Here is a 22,059-nt window from a genome sequence, read left to right on the forward strand (position 1 = left end):
TCCAATCTCTATCTTTTGCTTTGTGTCAAAGGTGCTCAATTTGTAGAACCCTATTTTTTTTCCCCGAAGATTGAGGATACTGACTGCAGGACTGTATTTGTCACACAGCAGAATTCCTTCTCTTGGTTATACTTTACAGATTTTTAGAAGCTGTCTTTGGTCATGTCAAAAACCACTAATCTGTACAAAAGCCCCAGAGAGGAGGGTGCACTATGTGTCTTGCTCCTTCTTTTTGTATTACATGTTTTTCTGGTATATGTGGTATTTTACAGCTGTAGAAAATAATGTCATTTGTATGTACTAGAGATTACTCCTTAAAAAACATGTTTTAAACCACTATTAGCAAAGGATAAGGATGATTGATGTAAGCACAAAGGATGATCTCCTGCTCCCCCACCAAAGAAGAAAAAACCTGCCCCCTAGGCCTGAAAATCCATAGGAGAGATGTTTGGTTCCCAATAAAATCAGAGGAATATTGGGATGTTGGGATATTACAAAATGCCACTATACTCCCCACATTTACATAGGTACTTCCGTCAAAAATTGGAAAGTATATTATAAGAAAATAATGATAAAAATGTAGATACATTATTATATAGTATGTATGTGTATGCATTGTAGAGGCTTGATGGAAACAAAAACACTTTAAAGATTAACAAAGAAGGTGCATTATGTAGATATTACAAACCTCTAGTTTTGCATCCAGATCTGCATCTGAAGCCACAACATGTTCATCTTCCTTTTTGCCTGTGACTTTTATAAGAGTTTGTTTTGTTTTCCAGTATTTCTGTTGCATTTTATTGACCACAGATTTTTCTTGGCTTTGAGCATATTGGTCATAAAATTCCCTTGGATAATTGCTAAAACATTAAGAAACACAATTATAAAACTTCAATAGGATGCTTAAAAATAAGTCTAACAAGCTAGATTAATATACTTCCATCAAGAACATTACATTTGCATGCAGACATGCATTCTAAAATGCATTGCCTCATTATGCATTAATAACAAAGCAATTAAAAATAGCACTGTATTTCCACAGATATTTCCCATCCTACTTTGGAAAACAATACACTGCTTTCAATTTGAATGTGTTCAGCATGTAGTATTGCCAAATAATCAGCTGTAAATAATTCTTCCCGGTGCATTATGGAATAGCCCACACAATTAAACTTCTATATAATTAATAAGAGAGTTTCAAGTAAACTAGCAAAGTTGCTTAAGTTGATAGCAATTTTCATGCAATTTCAACAGTCTTAGGATTTCACAAAGTTCATTTTCTGAATGGAATTAGACTACTTGCTCTCCTTTTTTTTTTTTACAACTGAATAATAAAGAATTAGAGGAATAATCATTTATTTTGAGCATGCTATCTGCAAGATGCATAGCTCCCAACCTTCTTTACGCAATGACTACATGAAAACTGCAGGTGCACAACAGGTAGTCTTTTTTTTCAAGGATTATTTTCTACTGACAGATGATTCTGCATTCCTCTAGCAGACCTAATAAAAAGTGCAATCTAAAGAGAAACTCCATGATTCCACAATATTTAAACCATATGAAGACGGTTTAATAGCAAGTAGAGCCTCACAATGAAATATTGATCTCTTTCAGGGAGAGTCATTCCATTATTAATTTCTGCAGAAGTACATGCAAAGTTGCTATGTTAAATACTCCAGAAAAATTAAAGAGGTTGAGTTTGTTTTGGAAAAAAAAAAACCAAACAAACATACCCTCCATGTGTGGAGTGACAAACCATGGTTACGGAGATACTGCCCACTAGACAGACAGCTCACGGATGCTACACCAAGAGGTCTTCAGACGCAACATACACATTAAGTCATGCCTTGAAACATCCACACACACATATATAAGCTTACTATGAAATGCTACGGCCATTCTGAAACAACAAGCCATCGGTACACGTGTTCCCCCAAAGGGTGGCACATCTGCCCTACACAGTTACTAGTGACACAGTTTAACCTGAAAAGGAAGTTTGTTTCACGGGGATTTGCTACTTGCTTTAGTTATTTTCAGTCAGTGAGTTAGTGAGTGCCTTAATCACCAAAGAGATGGTAACAAATTAAACTGGAAGTGAGCAAGGACAAAATTCAAAATGGACTTACACACAGCACTTCTTGGCTTCCTTCCCAAACTTTAAAAGCAAAGATATCCGCCCATTTAATGCTATCCTAGCATTAGTTCCAAGAGTTTAATTTACAATTTTCATTAAAATTAAAATAAAGGCCTTTTTGGTGCTACAGCACAAAATAAACAACACATGCAAAACACACCACATTTCATGTGGAATTCTCCACAAACCATTATGCACTCTGACAACAGGCAGCCTATCAAGTTAGGTGCAGCCTATACTGACCCAATATATGCTGCACTTTTAAAGGACAATCTACAACCTTGAATAAATAACCAGAAGATCCCCCTGCATTATGAGAAAATAGAGCTTAATATGAGAGTTTAATAAGAACAGCATTATTTTAAAAATAACAATTAAAAAAACCCCAAAACAACAACCTGCTCACAAAGCAGTATAAAGAGCTTAGCTGTCTGGCTGGTTGCGTGCTTTAACTTCTGCTACAGCTGTGCAAATAACTGGTATCTCAGTTCAGTGGTCAAGTGAAGAAAACACCATAATTCATCTGACATCAACCAGCCTTGACATCTACCTCACCGGAGTTCACTAGAAATTCTGCGGGCATGGTGCAAGGAATAAAAATGAGTTATTAATATAAGGTCACAAAAAACCCCCCACACCTTGGATTAATACAGATTGCTGAATTAGAGACTGATAAACCAGTTGAAGGAATAAGAGGAATATAATCTACCATTACAGACAAATTCAGCTTCTAATTTTGTTTGGAGAATTTATTGGCTCCAGTTTATGCTTAAGATAATGAAAGATTTACAATCACATTACTGAAATATTTGGTGGACAATTTTTACTGGTATACACTTGTCAATACCTTTTAAGATGGATTTTGTGTCAAGTAACCATGGACATATTCAGGTTTTGTTAAATAATCAGAAAATATAACTTAAAGAAGGATATACTTTATTCTGAACTTGATGACCATGGGTAAGCCTCTTGAAATATGTCAGTTCACACATTTCTTTCTGTTAAGCAGAAAATTGATAACATATGCTATTTTTCTATTTAGTCAATTCACTTGTTTTTCCATTCTTTGGTAATTTTTCATTTTTTTAAATTTTATTCTTTTTAAACAAAATGTCTACCAGTGACTTCATACAAATACTAGATGCCAAAACATAATGTGTGATAGACTCAGGCAGTGACTTATCAACGTGCCAAACACCATTAGCTCTTTAGAAGAAGAAAAATCGATCAAGGTACTTACTACTTGTGACCTTCCATACTTCTTGTTTTCTTCAGACACTTAAATAAAATAAGAAATTATCAGTTAATACAAACATCTTTAAAACAGTTTTCAAGTTAGACACCAGAAAACCTCTACCTTTCACATTAAAAAAAATTACTATGTTTTAGCATCTTGTTTACCATGTTACAACACAAAACTTTTCAATCTGTGGACCAAATGCTTTCCACATGCAACACACAATTCTTGCTTAAATCCATGACAGACGCATTTATGTGGTGTTGCTAATGTTGGCAATAATATGTTAGCAAATTTTCCACGCAAAAGCAAATTTACCTGACATAAATTCAGTGACCTTTGATGAGGCAAGCCAAAATTGTCCATGCTAGGCATCTTTTTCAGCCAAGTTCTTTTCCCCCCCAAAGTTTCAGTCACAACACAGTTCGGCTACTTTTTTCAACCATGTCCCACTGATCTATTTTTTAAAAACACTAGCTACATCATGTCTTGAGCCATGGATGTGAAATTTAACCACCAGGTGTTTTTTTTTTTTTTTTTTTTTTTTTTTTTTCATGAGAGACACCACAGTTCCTGAGGATAGAATATGACTTGTATGTATTTGGATTTCAGATTTTGTAAGTTAATACCTGCAGCTTGGATATTCAAGTCTCCCACTGCATTTTGAGCTGACCAGATGGCACACACATCACTTCCCACTGGTAACTGAGCACACTTCTTCCAGGTCAAATCTACAAGTGCACCCTGACACTCCTTATAAATTCTTTATTTACAACAGCACCTGGCTTCTCTGCTACTTTCAGAGAGGACTCTATTCTCCAGTATTCAGTCAGCATGCGAACAGAGGCACTGCAGCATGATCACAGACAAATCCAAAAGGAAGCTGGTCAGATAGTGCTGCTGGGAAATGGCCTTTTGTAAGACCAGGCACAGAAGGAACATACCAACAGGCTGCACTAAGATATGAAGCTGATTGCCTGAGAAAGCAGTAATGGGGAAAGCAGCTAGGAAGGTAATGGTGCTGAAACTGTACTCTGGCACTCACCTGGGTGAGAAAGAAAAGGATCTGCAACAGGGAGATGGTGCCACTGGAAACATTTCTAGCACTGTGCTGCTTACAGACAGCACGGTTAGCACTGGAGTGGCAAAGAGACTGGAACAGATTGCAGGGACCCCAACAAGGGAGTGCAAACAACCCAAGCGCTTCCTGCAACCGTGAAGCACATGCACTTCCATTTGGAGCTGAACTGAACCAAATCCCAGATTTCTAATTGTAACCTCTCTGCTATCAGTACCTGTGAAACTTTCTGGCACAGTTCTGTGAAATGCTGCAAGATTATATTAGAGCAGGAAATTTTCCTGAATTGGAATTTTTGTGAAGTGCTCATAAGCACTGCAGGAGAGACCATGAGAAAATTCCTAACTCTGTCTTCAGAGCAGAGTTTAAATGTAAAGGCCAACAGCCAAACACACAAATAAGAACAAATAAGAGGAAGACAGACCTGTTTCACATTGTTGTTTGGTTATAGCACCATTGAGTCAGACAATATACGGAATGGACAGCATCGATCACGGCTTTGCTGTAGTTTCTAGAGCCATAAGGCACAGGCAACATTAACTTAAGTTTTCTAACACCTTTATGCTTGACTTCGCTGTTTTAATACCGGTCCTCCTTAAGTCAACTGTGGGTGTTGTGAGCGAGATAAGAACACAGGATTTCGCTTGTATACACATCCATGACTCAGATATTCAGCAGCACACTTGGTTTGGCAGGAAGCAAAGCACAGTCTATCTAGATGGAATAAAATGTGGAACATTATGTGGAACAAAGTGTAAACAAGCAACACAGGAAACAGGTTTAAAGCACTGACCTTACACACTGTATACGTCTACCTGACTCTCCAGGCAACCAGTGTCCCTAAAAAAAAAGAAAATAAGAAGATATCATGGTCATGGTGAACAGTTCTCATTTGCAAACACAGCTGACGCTCTTTCTTCCTAAACATCTGGCCTTATATTTTGATTCTGGGGTCTTCACAGTTATACTCTTCTGTGTCCTCCATAGTACACCCATGTCCCCAAGATATTACTTGTACGAGTTTTTTAGTTCAAAGCAAGGATTTTATCATAGCCTTTAGGATAGTGTTTTAACGGTATGAAAATGAGGGCACGTCCTATTGTGTGACACGATGGCATCTGAGGCATACAAGGCATCCCAGGCATACAAGGCCTGCTGGGATAGTGTTGTATGGCCATATAAGGTGGAACAAAACAAAAGCAGAGTCTTGCCTACACTGCCGGTTGGAAACAGCTCCTGGCATGTGGCAGCACCCAAAACACGCCAGGAGGGAGAAAGGTCCCAGAAAGCTCTAGGTGGTATAGACAAAAGTTATGCCAGTGAGATTGCAGCAATTAAACAGCATGACGAACAAGAAGCAGCCCAATGATCAAGCTCAATCTCTGGGTCCACTTTACTTCCAGCACAGTGCTTTATTCATTTTTCCCAAAGACAGCTTAATAAGCACTGGCATTGAGTAAACAGAACTGTGGTTACTCAAGAAGAATCAGATGACTTTTGATAAGGCTTGTGCTATTTCAGCTACAATTTCCATCAAGAAACGTTCCTGGATCCCATTCATTTCAGATGCTGTTCAAGGAACTTTCATAAAAAAAAGAAAACAGTTATGCCTCAGAAGTCCCAGCTGAGTTTCACCTTTCTCAGTGACTGAGAACACTTTGAAAATCTGAATGTCCAGTACCATTATGCCATTCTTCTAGCTGTTAATTTAGACCACAAACATGCACTTGGTTTGGGTCCCACTGATCTCAACAGTAACATGAACAGTTTCCATTCGCACAAACCTTGTTTCAAGTTAAATACACTTGTGTAATATTTGCAGTACTGTAAACTAATTAATATTTCATGTTTCAGCATCTCAGTTAAGCTCTACTGAAATGGAAACAGTATATATTAACATAGATATTAAAATCAGAAATAAAGATAGAGGAACACAATAAGGGAATATTTACTTGAGCTGGATGGAGTTGATGTGTTATTACAGGAATTGTCATGTTTATATTCGAGTTCTACTGCAAATGTATAAACTTCTAGCTTGTAATGTAAGGGTTTTATTTTTAAGAAACATCCAGTCTTACTAGATGGGTCATATCCTTAACTGGGTTTTCAGGAGGAGATCAGGACAACGGTGTGATCTTGGAGGTCAACTTCCTCAAAGTACATGAACAGCCCATTTCTATGGGCAGAAAGTTGGACACCTGTGGCAGAAGGCCAAGTTAGATTAATTTTAATGAACTCAAATGTAAAACTAATGCATGTAGAAGATGGAGGAAGGGACAGGTGACTCAGGAGAATACAAAAGCATTGCCTGAGCATGCAGGAATGGAGTAAGGAAAGTCGGAGCCATGTCTGGGTTGAACCTAGTAAGAGATGCAGAGGGCAACAAAAAGTGCTGTGTAAAAACAGCAGCACGAAAAAGCAGGCTGAGGAAGACACTGGGCCACTGCATGACAAAGCACATGGAAAGGCAGAGGTATATTTTTACCTCAGTTTTCACTGGAAGGTCTGCCCTCTGGCTCTGCAGTTCTCTGAGCTTACTGTCAGGGTCTGTGGGTATGTCACGACCCATGTTATGGAAAGACTGAATTAAGACGTACCTAAGCCACCTGGACATACACAAGTCCACGAGACCAGACGGGATGGAACTTGGAGTGCTCGGAGAGCTAGCTTATGTCATTGCAATGATGTTCTCTGTTTTCTTGGAGGCTATGGTGATAGAAAGAGGTAGCTGATGACTGAGAAAGACAACCACCATACCCATCTTCAAAAAACATAGCAAAGAGGATAAGGGAAACTTCAGATCCATCAACTTCACCCTCAGTTCCTGGAATGATCATGGAGAAGACCCTCCTGGAAACCATTCCAAGCCGCATGAAAGGGAAAAAGCTGAGTGGGAATGGCCAGCAGGGATTTATTAATGGTAAATCATGCCACACTAACCCAACTGCCTTCTACTATGAGATGACTGCCTCTAGTGAATGATGGGGGAGCAGCGGAAGTTGTATGGTTTTTTTAGCAATGCCTTTGTCATTGCGTCCCATAGAAACCTTACAGTCTCTTGTAGGACATCTGAAGTAGCATCCAGTTTCGTGTTCTCCATACAAGAAAAACACTGGCATCCTGGAGCGGGTCCACTGGTCAGGGTCTGGACTCCACAACATGCTTGTTCAGCTGTAAGACCACTGGACTAATTGGAGGCCTTATTGCTGTCTACTACCTAATGAGAAGATGTAGAGCGAACAGTTAAACTCTTCTCAAAGATGCACACTGGAATGTCAAGTGGCCATGAGCACAAGCAGGAACACATGAAATTTGAACTTAATATAAGCAGGAAAATTCTCACCATGAGGATGGTCAAGCACTGGAACAAACTGTCAGGTGGTGCAGCTTGTTCAAGAGCCTTTAATACTCCTGAAGATATTAAAGACTCTACTGGACATGGCCCTAAGCAACCTGCTCTAATTGGGCCTGGCTGAGCAGGAGGCTGGACTACGTAATTTCCAGTACTCTGTTCCAACCTGTGTAATTCTGTGAAAATGCATACAATGTAAAAGAAGATGAGATTGGAGAGCAGCAAGTTTGCTGCTACCGTTGGTTTAATACAGAAGACTTTCCACAAGAATGGCATGAATGGACAGCAGAGTAACATCGTACCATGATCACTGCAGCTACACAAATACAAAAAAAAAAACCCCTCAACCAACCAAACAAAAAAACAGTATAGCATGTTTTCTCTCTAAGAGTTATCTACAATATTTTCAGCTTTTAGCCATATTGTTTATTTTCATTCACAGCTGAAACTTTTAATATTAAGAGTTTTCATTCTCCAGATTTTGCTACATGTACATGGTCTCTGCAGTCATTTAACAGGGCCAAAATTTATTTGTTTTTATAATCTCCAGCTTCACATGTTGTTACTGTCTATTCTAAGTCCAGGAACCAAAGAGTGTTAAGATATTAGTTCAATTGTAACAAAGGACATTATTAAAAGCATCTGGGAGAGTTGGAAATAGCTGATTTTTGAGAAGAAATCCTGAAGTCGTAAGTCTAGCCACAAAAAGTGAGTGACACTAATAAAAGCAGACTGGAAACAGCCCAGTGAAGTACCAGGGAATTGAAAGGAACACTCCATAACCATGTAACAAAGAATCCCTACAGTCACGAAACACTGGCCCTGAGGCTGCAGAGAGACCAAGGAATCAGCACATAACCTTTGACTGCTTTAGGTTTTGAACTCTGTTATGCTTTCAAAGAACAAGACATAAATGTCCCGAAGAGAAGTGACAAAAGAATTGCTCTGCCAAAGCTGACTACAGTGGAAGAACATGACACTAACTAGAGTCCACCAACACCTTCCCCAAAAACTGCAGTCAAACTTAAAATTAACCTATGTTATCATACAGTTTTACATATAAAACCAAGCTTAATCTGCCAGAAGGAGTTAATGTAAGGAACTCTTCTTTCTTTTTTTTCTTCCCAGTGTATTAAGACTAACAAGAAGTTTCAAGAAATAACATTATGCTGACACTGATTAAAAAAAAAAAAAATAGCATTCGCCACCCCATCGGAAAGCATTTGTATCAGAAAGTTGCGATTCTTTTTCATGATAAAGAGTTACACAACACTTGTGATCTCTGTAACAGATAGCCTTTATCTTAGCTAAAAAAAAGGAAGGGATACTCTAGATAATATAGGCAGGGAAAAAAAAAATAAAAAAGCAAACACAGGCGCTCTGGAGCATGCTAGGGAAAGCAATGCAACATTACAGCTGGCCGTATGCAAACCCACATTTATTACTGGATCCAAGGTGATCGATCCAAGGTTTCCTGAAGAAGTCCACACACAGCTGCAGCAATTTTACAAGAGCTTCCCAGTGTTTTGAGACAGACAGGTGTTACTTCAGTTTCAGCACTAAACCTGTGCTGGCCCTATTCATAACAAGTATGCCCAGAACACAAGGGACCAGAGTGTCGAAACATCTGTTTCCATATGGAACCAGCTGGGTTCATAACCGTGCCGAATCCTTGAAAATCCTGATCTGGTCCTCTGAGCTGCCACCAAGAAGCCTCAGCATCATATTCCACAAACCTTCCTGCTTGCAGACCCACACCAGAGAGGACTGGTGCAGCCTACCAGCCTGGAGATTCTGAAATACAGAGAAACTGTTTCTAGACCCAGCCTGGCTTCAGAAGCAGCACAGCTGCATTCACGCAGGGTTCCGCCACAGCTAACAAGACACGCTGGAACCAAGACGGCCCTGCAAGCAGCCAACTATAGCACCTCTACATCTGTGGCAGAGTTTTTCTGGGTTGTAGACCATTTACCCACAGATTATTTCCATCAGCAGCCAGAATAGTTGGAATGCATGCAGAACTTCATAATATTTCTGGCATACTGCATCATCCTCTTTTTCTACTGAGGTATTTCATTAGCCATGCTGCTGGAATGAAATTTGATGCGGGGGGGGCACCCTCATTAGTGAATGACATTTCTATTCCTATGGAAAATCCTCTCATTCTCTGTATTCTCCAAGACTATTTGAATACACCATCTACATTTTTCTGCGCAAAGAGGAAAAGGCTATCATGGTGTTCTGAGTGATTCAAACTCCAGCATACTCTGGGCTTACCTTCCAGTTCATGCTCTGTACAACTTTCGTACATGCTTGCTTCTCTTTTTTAAACTTTATTATATTATACCTCGTTGCAGCATAAATAGTCTGGTTTCCCGAGAGCTGAACAACTTCATATAAGTAATAACTGAAGATTATTCATATGAAAAAGACAGAATGAGTACCTTCTCTCCAACTGCTAAATTGATAATAATTCTGCATATCAATGTCACTCAGATAATTTTTCTTTTCCAATGAGCGTAAATATAAGAAGTGTCATGTGGCAAGGTGAAATTCAGATCTTAATACTCTCCTAGATTATGGGGAAATCAATTAAAAAAAAAATCCCCTAATTCAAATATCTGCCCGTGGCTGAGCATTGGTTACGCAGCTCTTAGGATGCTCTTAATAGCTTAGACAACAGACCTCATACAAGAAAGCAGGAAGCAACCAGAGACAGCAAACAGGAATCTTTACTGCGAAAACTACATCTAAAATAAACTGTTGATGTAATCACAACTTCTCAGAACCAAGAGATGAGCTGAAATCTCTGCAAAAATGATACAAAGGCTGATCTAGAGATTGAATTTAACATCCAAAGATGACCTATCATCTTTATGTAGGAAGGCAGTAGGATTGAACAACACATTCTTCTGAGATGCGTCCAGAAACAACAAAAGGGAATTGAATGAGATGCAGAGCAGAACTCAGCGAGCCTTACGTGAAAGTAATGTATTCATCAAAAAAGACACACGAGTCTGCACTTTGACTGATAGCACTGTCTTGCAGTTTACTATCCTTTCAAAGCAGCTAATATGTTCTAAAGTTCTTAAAATCCCAACAAACTCTTTGCACCTTAAAAATCCTGCAACTTATAACCCCAAATATGGCAGAATCACACATTGCAGTCAATTTACTTCATATAACAGTGTTATTAAAATGAATAACCTTCCAAGCAACTTTTAATACAGTAATAGTAGAGTGGTACTAAGTAACAAAAAAAACCCCACGTTTAATTTTAAGGACTTCTATCTGAAAAAGGTAAGAGCAATAGTTTAATTTATGTAAAATACTCTGAAGGGAAGAAAATGTGCTTAGGTGAGGGACTCAGTGCCATCTGTGCCTCTTCAAACAGCTCTTGGCTGACAACTTGTCTCCCTGGAAGCTGTGACCAAACGGGCCTCCAAAGCAAGAAGCAGTCTCACCACAAGAAGAAGATTAGGCAGAGTACAGTTATACCTTCTTTGTCTACAAACACACAGAACCATTGAAGTCAGGAGCTGCAAATTGTGTTTCACTTTGCCTTTCCCAAGCAAAAGAGAACAGGGCAGCCTATTGGACTGAATTATCCGTATTGGCAATGCCGGAAACGAGTGAAAACTGAAGTCTGGGTCTAAATAGGCATTCCTCCTTGAGATTATACACAGAAGTATTCCTACTCTAGCACCATGAAGAGCTACCATTGTAATTCAGCTAAAAGGAATCTAGAGTTTAAGTTATATCAATATGACAAATGACAAGGTTTAAACTTTTCCTCCAAAACTCTTAACACTCATCACTGATATTCTAATCCTGCAGAATCATCCATGCTTAACTTTAAATCCAGGTGTGCTTTCACTCTGTTTCACTACTCACTGATGCACTTGTTTATTAATTCAAAAAAGTTTGCAGAACTGGTCTGCAAGTGCTGCATTAGCAGTTTGTTCCACCCACTACAAGCTTTGGCCTATTCCCTTGTCTTGGACAGATCCACAGCTTGCTACTTATCCTGGGAAGCGTATATCTTACAGAATATCCACAGCTTCTCAGGAGAAGAAATACCGCAATCTCATAAAGGAGCTGTATCAGTAGAACTACTCTTTCAATCTATTTCAAGAGCTGACATCACGTTTCATACATTCTTAAAAGAAGCACAGGGAGAAACAGCATCTGTTAAACAGAGGAACTCCTGCTATACCCAGACACCTGGGAGGCACCAAGGAGAAAAGAAATTCATGCTGTTTGACCCCAATTATCTAACTGTGGTGTTTAAATTACCATACAAGCCTCTCAATGCTAAGCCCCTGTACAGATAGCGAACAGAACCTCCCAAGAGCAACTCTGAGCATCTGAACCTGAGCCTCGCCAGTGTCCTCTATGTGCACAGAAATGATGGTTTCTGCATGAAGCACCTGAACTGCACAGCTAAATCATGCAGTAAGAGCACTTCTCTAGTCCACTTCTCTTAAAACTGGGGATTTCATTGTGGTCTGTTGAATTACTGGAGAAAGTGATTCAGCAGCATACTGAGTAACACACTGTGCTCGGGACACAGTCACATCCCATAAGCCCACTGGAACCAAATTTTTCTTTCACTGCAAGCACTTCTGGAACTAACATTTCTATACACAATTTCTTCCATTTCCTTCTCTCTACTGAGGTTTAGGAGACCCCAGCAAAAAGGTCATTTATTCCATTCCATTTATCCATGTTTTGATCTTTCGAAGGATTAAAGAAAAATAAATTTAAAAACGAAATTTGCAGAAAAACCCCAACCATGTACTCAAAAGAACAGAAATCTCAGAGAAACTGGAGTCTGATTTTAAAGAGGTAGTTTTAGTCAATACAACACTCCCTATCCCTTATTTTTCAAGCTAGTAAATTGCATGGAGAACAAACCATAGTAACACAAGCAGGTATCTTAAATGACTAAGATTGTGCGACTAAGGACTTGCACCATTAGAAACCACGTACAAGGTATGAAAAAATCTGAATGTTCTGGGTCTTCTTGCTGTCATTTTGTAGCACTGCCTAGGCACCTGTCTGCAAATGGTATATCCAACAAAATGAGCAGTACTACTGGCATGAAGTATATAATGATCTGTCTTTCACTGAATTTTACACTCACTCTTAATGCAGGGCAGATGACCAACAGCTATTGCAGAGAGTTCTGTTAAGAGTTACTTTATTCCAGAAACAATTATCATGCTTCTAATGTGGAGCAATTATTTCAGAACACACAATTAACACAGGAAATTATTCTGCTTAATTTCCTGCTGTAGTCTAAACAGAAGATGATATCCAGGGCCTTGTTTCTTATGCTATCATTTCGTCTTTTATTTTTCTATTCCTAACTCTGGTATGTACAAGTTAACAGAAGGCAGTGGCAGATAAAGAGAGGAAATTTGCACATTGGAAATTTATTGCTCATTTATACCTAGAACTGAAGAGTATCTGAACTGCACTGGTTCTCAGTACTCAGGCGGTTAGAGGTAAGTCACAGCCAATGTGAAAAAGTGGGAATATTTGGCACTATGTCACTGTGTTTTTTAAAACCTGGTTTTGATCCCACAAAGTATAAGGACCAAGTCAACTGTTAGATTCCTCTCTAAAAAATGATTTTGTGCCTATTTGGTACTACATGCCTGTCATATAATTCCAAACAGCCACCAAGTCACAAACAGGCACGAGTGATCCCCTTTCCAGAGCACAACATGTATTGAAACGACACTTGGAGCTGGGTTGTTTTTTTTTTTTTTTCATTTTTCAAACAGATGAATGACAAATTCCTAAAAATAGTGGTTTATCTCAAAAACACTGATAAGAATGGCACGGTCGTTCTTATCATGGTAGTCATGGTAGCCATGACATAGTATATGTAGTCTCAGAACAAAATTTTTCAAATAAATGCTGGTAGACTCACAGTTGTAAGATTGATGAGGAAACAATAGCCCTTTCTAAATAAGTGAACTTGCATGTAGAAGAACTTCATCATTTACATACAGACACAAATATTTAATTACACATAAAATTATTTTTAAATTGCTTTTTCAGAGTATACCAGTTTTTCAGCTGCTTATTATGAAATAATATAAGAAGAGCAGATGGAATCAGTTGTAACGGTCTTCTACTTGACTACTAGTTTTCTACTTATGTGAAGAACACTGAAAGAATGTCCTTAGGAAAGAACCAGGTAAATATCACAAGCACTGCGTGTGTTTTATGGAAAAATAATTTTAATATAAGATGCCGAGTGGCAGGTCTAACCTCCCTCTGCAAATGAGCAAAGCTGGTGTTATATGCAATCCAGTACTGAATCTGACTCTAAATGGAGGCTTGCTTAATTTCTCTGAAATGACTATCAAATTTCATAATACACATTTGCTCTCTTAGTTTATAAAGCAGTACTTCCAAACGTAGTCGCCAAATGCTATTAAAGAAAACGCCACTTGGAACACCTGCTGTGCATAGATTATAAAAGACAACATGAAGATTATTTTTGTGGCACATTCTACCTCTAATGAGTCTAGAGAGTCTTAATCTTAGCAAACCTTCCCTTTGTGGAATCTATGAGGAAAGCAGTGGATGTACAAAAAGATCATTAAACTCTTTTCACATGTAACAAATATGGCTTCAGAAGTTCAAACTAATGGCTCTTTTATTTAGATGTCCTATTTGCTGACACAGTCAACACTCTCAAGTTTCTGCCTCCCTTTTCATCCACGCAGAAGCCAGGAAGCAATGCTATTATACTTGAGGGGAAACAATGCCGGGGGAGGGAACAGGGGAAAATAATTTTCTCTAGATTCCCTCAGGAGATCATTTCGCATCCATGGATAAGATATTTGATTAACAAAACAGCTTTAGCATGCACAGCAACAACAATACAGGGCGATCTTCCTTCACCGCCCTTTGAGTAAACACCACGATCCATATAGGATGCATATTCTTGATAGATGCACAGTCCACTCAACTTTTATATTACTGTTCTGAGATCCTGGCACACCAGCCCACTGTTCCTACGGCAGCGATGATTCCTATGAAGCTACTTGCGAGATGGACCTGAGTACTGTTTCAGTGACTCAGAACAGACAGTTCCCAAGGCTGACGTAAGTTACTGCACAACAGGTCAAAATGCCCCTTGGTTTGCCATGGCTAACAATAGCCACAGGAAAAACTACCATGAGACTGTTATTACTAGCAACACGTAAAAGGTCAAATGTTTCTACTGTTCTTGACTGCTTGGTTCTTTGTTTAACATTCTGAACTCTCCAGGCTTTCGTATTTTAATGCTTCTGCACTACATGGCATAATTTTATCTTTAGAGTGATTTTACGGTTGAAAAGTGGCAAAATATCCTGAAGAATCAACCACTTCAGAGCAACACCATTGGAGGAGATTTTGATAAAACATATTAAAAAGAGTCTTTGAGGACATTTCTTGACTTTTAGTTTAGCTGAGATATCAGCACATTTTTTTTTCTGCCAGCTTGTACCAAAAGCTTTCAATACTAGTTTAACAGTGAAAAGAACTGTTATTATTAATTTCTTCCAGAAAAGGTTACGTGGGAATTCATTAGAAAAATTTAGCAGCCCTGTTGAGTATGGATAACAAACAATAGGCAAGATGGGTGGGCTTGAAACTCTACTAAGGGGAAAATAACACAACCCTGCAGTAGAGTTCAACAGGAATTTTACTTTGCAGTATGTGATCCCCTCCAGAGCTCAATAACGCAATCTTGTGAAAGAAAAATATTTAAGAAACCTTGCCCCTTCCATACAGCCATAACTGGTCATCTTGAACCTGGAAACCTTCAGCAGCGTGCATATTTGAATCTCAGCTCCCACAAACACAACAGAAGAAATCACCATTTTCTAAAAAGCACTCAATTCCTTCTCAGTTAAGAAGGTGGCAAATTCCAATTACCAGCATCTAACTCTTGAGGATGTCACTGTTTGAATCTTTCTGGAAATAACAATGTTTCACCCATGAAGTTTTGATAGTAAAGAAACTTTAGAAACTCATGTAGACCAACGTTTGGCAGCATTTAACTGCCACATCATCTCCCAGTAGAGCCTGCCATGTGGAAAGCACGACTGGTTATACCAGTTATGGCAGTTTACTACACAAAAGAAGATCCCTGAGGCTTTACGCCAAATTCTTTTTTTAGTGCCTTTAACATTAATCTTAAATCATAAAGTTACTCAGTTCATATCAACAGGCTACCCTATTCAAAGGGCAATATAAAAATTGCTAGTGTCTAAATGAGATGTTCCTGAATTTCATGCTAAGTATCACTAAGAACTTAAACTCCTAGATCAGTACCAGACAGATAGCACTGTCAAGTGGTACTTCCACTCACTCCTCAGGAACCCTGGATAGACAAAGTGGAAAAAGGGTAGATTACCAGAAAAATCAGACGAAAGACTGTAACAACAAACACAGCCTGCACTGCAGACTCCAAAACTCAGCCCTGCCATTTTCTCTGACCAACACTTTGGAAAAGCGATCAAACACCATTTTTTTTCCTTACAACAACAGCCTTGCTACACCAACACACAAGAACAGTTTACTTCCAAGAAGTCTGCTCTGTAACAAGAGTCACAGCTGCTTTCTGAGACTCAAATTAAATAAAATTCATCCAGAAACTGAAAGAAAGAGCATAACAGAATGAAATGTGGGGGGAAAAAAACCTGACAAACAGGTGCTTCCTGGAAATAAATGGGCACCTTGGTTTAAAGCAAGGCTTGCAGGCAGAGGCAAAATATTACAACCAACCAACCAGAGGAACAACTCCAATATCAAGCATTCAAATATCCACGCAACGTAACTTGTGGTTAAATAATGTACCCCTGAGATTATAAATTTGAACTAAGACAAGACTGAATCACTGTTTTAAGAAGGTCCATGCAGGACCTATCAGCATTACGCAAAACCGTGTGGAACAGGAAACTTATTTACATTTAGTGCTGAACATACATACAATGATGTCAACGAATTAAGAGAGCACAGTGCCCTTCACCTTTTTCTCTTACTAAAAACTGACCTGATGCTTCCAGTAATTTTCTTTTGCCTTCTTCTAAACGACTAGAATAGATAAACGGCATTCATGTGCCAGGTGAACGGATGCAAATCAAACCTGATTACCAAGATCAACCTTTCACAAAATACAGGCTTTAAATGGGAAGCTTGGGGGCTTCAAATTCCAGCTTCCCTAGCTGTTAACGCCTCGGTGCCTGGTTTGACAGAAGACATGATCTTAGCCATAGGAAACCCTGCCACCCCTCGTAAGCCCTCAGGCAAAAACAAGGGCGGCCGCCAGCCCGGGGAGCGGCACACGCCGCAGCCGGACAACCTGCGCCTCAGCCCGGCAGCCGAGGCGGAAACCGCCGAGGAGAAACGGCCGTTTTCCTCCCCAACCTCCCCGCTTCCAGAGAAGAGCGGGGGGAGAGCCAGAGAGGATGTGCGGGAGGAAGGGAGGGAGGCAGAACCGGGTAAATGTAATAATCATGGCGAGATAACCGCACGGCGGGAGGGAGGTAAGAGGAACACAAGGCAAAAAAAAAAAAAAGGAGGGGCAGATGCCATCTTGTGCCTCGGAAATTTCACCCCTGGACAGGTCCGGCCCCGGCTACACCCGCCGCCAAGCCCTGACGGGCCCCAGCGCCTCAGGCCCGGCCGCCGGGCCGCCTCCTCCTTCCCCCTCAGAAGCGGGCGGGCAGCCCGCGGGGGAGGCGGCGCCCACCGGGCCTGGCCGGCACCGGCTGCAGCAGCTGCTGGCGGAACCCGTTTTCCCCAGCAGGCTCCGGCACAGAGCCCAGCGGGTCCCCCCTTCCCGCACTCACCTTACCCGCGGCGCAAGGGAAGGGAGGGCCGAGCCGGAGGCGCCGCCGCCCCTCCAGGTGTTCCAGCGCCGCCGGCGTCACAGAGGCGAACGTAGCCGCCTCTGCCGGCGCGGGCGGCCCCCGCAGCGGGGCGGAGCCGCCGCCGCCCGCCCAGCCCCCGAGGCGGGAGGGCGGTGGCTGCCAGGTCGGTGGCGCCCGGGGTCGGGAGCTTCCTGGCTTTGGGCGGTGTTTCCTTCTCCTGACCCGGCCACGCTGTGACAGAGGCTGGAGAGGATAAGCGGCGGGTTTATGGGCCCTTCTGGGCCCTTCTCTCCGCTTATGGGCCCTTCTAGGGCTCCTCTCACCTCCTTGACCAAAACCCCAGACCCTTCTCCTCAGCCACGGCCTGCTGGGAACCACAGGTGTCCCATGAGGAACAGCAAGGAAATATTAAAATGCTGTCTCTGGGCAGTTGTCATCAAGGGAGTGGAAACTTGGAGAAAAGGGCCCTGTGGCGTAGCGGGCAGGTGGCAACGTCGAAAGGGATTGAAAACGTTGGTTTTGAGCTTGGGTCAGAAATGGGTCATTTGGGATTTTGTGAGAGACGTTTTGAGTAAAGTACTCGAGGTGGATTTTAAGCAGATTTCAGAGCTTGAAATGAGGGGAAAAGTTCATAAATGGCATTTGAAAATGATCGGCTGGATAGGTAGGAAGTAAACGGAGAAATGGGGGAGCAGCAAAATAGGGTGAAAATTTATCCCACCTTAATGCTGAACTGTTAGCTTTCCGGTATTGCATGTGAAGAGAGGAGCAGGTTAAACACAACACAGGGAATGAAAGCCGGAGTGGAGGAGATGATATCAAGTTGGTAGGGCCCAAGGAAAGGGTTGAAGGAAAGCAGACTGCCGGGAACTTCAGAAAATGAAGAGGAAAGGGGAATGGAAATGAGGACAGTAATGGGGCATCATTTGCTGAACCTTACAGAGGTCTGAAGCACTCATGTCAGTGTCTCACTGTTTCTGTGAGGTGTAGCTGAACCACTTCACTGGAATTTGCACAATCTAGGAGCGAAAATGCAAGATGTTTACAGCAACAAGGACTTTACTGTGAGACAGTGGCTCTGACAGACTTGGGATCCTAATGGATAGGTAGCTAAGCATGCACTCCTGGAGCACTGAAGAAGTCAAAGAGGATAATTTAATTAAAGGCTGTATAATCTGAGGAATTTTGGGTAAGGTTTGGGAGGTTGTAAAATTTCCCTATTTGGCACTGGTGTGACCGCTAACAGCAGGTCATACCTGGGCATGGTGTACATAGTGCAGATGGTGTACTGGCAAACTTACATGGATTTATGGCAAGAAATAATGGGATTGCTTTCCAGAACTGCAGAAACCCTGATAGGATAGTCTTCGTGTTTAAACACACTAGCAGTGAGCAGATACTTTCATGAGAGGTATATCTTTTAATGGGGTCCTCCATCTTGCAGAAGAAGGGATAACACACTTCAGCAGCTGGAAATTTGGCATACAGGAAACCTGATGTTAGAGACCTCATTTACTTTTAGATGTTGTACTGTAGATACTGTTAAGCTGTGTTGGTCATCTAGAGCTCTTTTTAGAGCAAATAGAGAGAAGAAGGTGCATTTTAGGGTGTGGTTTATTTGATATATATTAGTTTCCAATTAGATTAATCATTCACTGGACAGATATGAGGGAGTAACAGGCTCAGGTGTAAATACTTGCATTACAGATATTACAGTGAAATGAATTCCAAGTATTACCGGTTTTGAGAGAAAAAAACATTCATGGGATTACTTCCTGCCTCTCAAAAGGCAGGCAGTGCTAATAAGTGATAAAAGGTCTCTGCAGTGGATGAGGATCTGGGATCCCTTTAGCCAGGTCTGGCATTAGTTTTTGTTAGTTTTTCTTCCTAAGTGAACCTGAAGAACTCATTGTGTCTTTTAATGTGATTTAGGCATGCAAATTGCCTAGAGGAGGGCGAAAAAAGAAAATCTCACAGCATGTGAAGGAGGTACTTTAACCATTGCAGGCGCAGAACCAAGACATAAAGGGAGATTTTATTCAGTAAATATGAAAGTATTCTTTTTCTTAGTTCCACCAAGATAAGGTAGGGGGGCAGATAGTACTGAATAAACCTTGATTCTGAAATGCATTATACTTTTCATGGAAATATTTTTATGCCAACAGTTATGTATGCGAATATACCCAGAATCAGGGACTTCAGCTAGCTCATTTCTAGTTTACAAGGAGGCCAACATTCTGCGATTTACAGACAACTGCTGGCATTGTCCAGCTTAATGTCTCAAAGTATTAGCTGAGATTACTGTATAACCTCAAAAAAAAATAGTTTTAAACCTTTATTCCTCACTATAGTGCAGGCATTTCTTAATCTTTTATCATGTTTCACATAGTTTATGACCAGACGTGAATGTTATAAATATAAGCAAGTGCCATGTGGTTGTTCTAGCACCTCTCTTATCTCCCATGAAGATATTTTTAGTGCAGCAGAAATACAGAAATGTAACTAGAGAAAACATTTCTTGCAAGAGATGCATGAAAGAATGTGTACTTACTACTTTTCACAAGCTTAGAGCTTTCACAAAGCTGACTGGATTCATGAAACACCCTGAAAAGTGGTGCTACATTCATTCTGTTACTAACATTTTTTCCCCGTTTGGCCAAAATACTCTTGTTGCTTAAATCAACTAATCAGTTGATCTACTGATCTTAAAAAAGTCAGTTTTTGCTGTTTTATAGAACTCCACATCCTCTTGCAAACTGAGATTCTTTGGATAACGGCATCACAGTTGATGTACAATTCATGTGAAGATAAAGCGCAGCCCTCTGACGTGTAACTGTTAACCACACTGCAGCTGGAAATGTCACATTTTATGGACAGAGAACTGACTTTGCCAGCCCTCAATCGCACAAACCTAGAATTTTTGAAAGAGTGAGCCAGCAATAAATATTAGCCCTCTTGTAAGATCTTTTCTGCATCTGAGCCTTGTGTTACACTTTGTTCCAGCTGCATTTAATTTGTGGAAGGACAAATAAAGATTGGAATCACATGTGGACCCAGTGAGACTCACCTTCCAGTCATGTTTACGGTATCACACTGTTGCTACAGTATACTATGGGGTATGCTCCTCTTGTCACTTAATTTGGTACATGTTTCTCATGCATTCTGTGCTATCTATATACTATAATCTTAACAAATGTGTGGAGGTTTTTTTTTTTCCCCAAACCTAGTGTATTATATTTCTTTAAGTAATAAGACAGAAATTCAAATAAGAAAATTGGAAAACCGTCGGGAGGAGGAGAGAGTAAAGTAGATATTCAGGTATTTTGGAAGCCTAGTGGTAGTGAGCTGTTTGTCAGTTGAAGCAATAGGAATTATAATTTTCCCTTTTGTATATTATATACTTAAGATTTGAATGTGCTCTAATTCTGTCCCTCCATTTTGATATATCTGTGAATTAGTTAGTTCAGAAATTTGCATGGTATCAGATGTCCCAGAAACAACATTGATGGCTTCTCATCTTCCCTGGACTGTAACGTTATTATTATTGATGAATGAATGTTCACACATTAAGATGTTTTTTAATCTTTCCATGAAACTTCACTTATCCTCAGTTTCTCATCCACATAAGGAAGTACAAATGTTTCATGCTATGTTTTATGAACACAGTTGCTGCCTGTTTGAGTTTCTGGTCAAAATTTGGAAATCAAGGGGAGGGAGATGATACTCCCCTTAAACTTCCTCCAGTCCCTTATATGAGTATTTTTGGTCTTTTGTGTCCTCTCTAGTCCATCTGCTAGTCTTTTATTTTACTTGCCACACTACTCCCAGTGTCTGGAACACCATTGCAGTTCATAAATGGCTTTTCAATCTTTAGTCTGTTTTCAAATTTCTTAGCAAAATTATCTATCTATCTAGGTTATTGGTGTTTGATGCTTCGGTTTGTGTTCTGCTGTTTTGTATTTATTTCTATAGTTAGATAATTTAGGGAATCTGTAAGGGATTTAGTTTGTATTGTTTGTGTGACAGACCTGTAGATGAAAAAACCAGTTGAAAGTAGAGCATATTCTTTTGTGCATTAGCATTATGAAGTGAAGGAGCCAATCCATACAGAATGGAAGAGACTCTACAGAGTGTTATATTCCTACAAGCAGGTTAGTGAGAGGCTAATGGAGACCAATTCTAGTCAGCAGTTGAGGGAATTATGTTAATGTAAGGACTGCTTGGCCACTTGTGTCTGTAAGAAATGTAATTCCAGCTTAGTGATCAACTGAAAACCTTTAGCCTATTGGCAGCTTCAGAGATTTAATTAATTAATGATTTGTTTCTGCTGTCATAAGCTGGACAAGACATACAGGATAGTGAAGCTGCTGAAAT

The 22,059-nt window shown here is 40.2% G+C and overlaps 1 protein-coding gene across 4 annotated transcripts in view; it reads right to left on the bottom strand.

Annotated features, from left to right (window-relative positions):
* ICA1 (islet cell autoantigen 1) overlaps window positions 1-17,798 on the bottom strand; it is a 73,935-nt gene extending 56,137 nt beyond the window's left edge. For 2 of the 4 annotated variants that reach the window (XM_086741526.1, XM_086741522.1), the window contains exons 1-4: window positions 17,665-17,798; window positions 5,243-5,289; window positions 3,375-3,412; window positions 689-860 (exon numbers count right to left, since the gene is read on the bottom strand). In XM_086741526.1, coding sequence (XP_086597652.1) covers window positions 689-860; window positions 3,375-3,391 — 189 coding nt within the window. In that variant the 5' untranslated portion in view covers window positions 3,392-3,412; window positions 5,243-5,289; window positions 17,665-17,798. Of the gene's footprint in view, window positions 1-688; window positions 861-2,532; window positions 2,654-3,374; window positions 3,413-5,242; window positions 5,290-17,664 lie in introns of those variants that run through there. The other 2 variants (XM_086741524.1, XM_086741525.1) reach the window with 2 other exon arrangements.
* Between the last annotated feature and the right edge of the window lie 4,261 nt (window positions 17,799-22,059).

Source organism: Chlamydotis macqueenii, chromosome 2 (assembly GCF_036417535.1).
Source record: "Chlamydotis macqueenii isolate bChlMac1 chromosome 2, bChlMac1.mat, whole genome shotgun sequence".
In the NCBI taxonomy this organism is placed as follows: Eukaryota; Metazoa; Chordata; class Aves; order Otidiformes; family Otididae; genus Chlamydotis; species Chlamydotis macqueenii.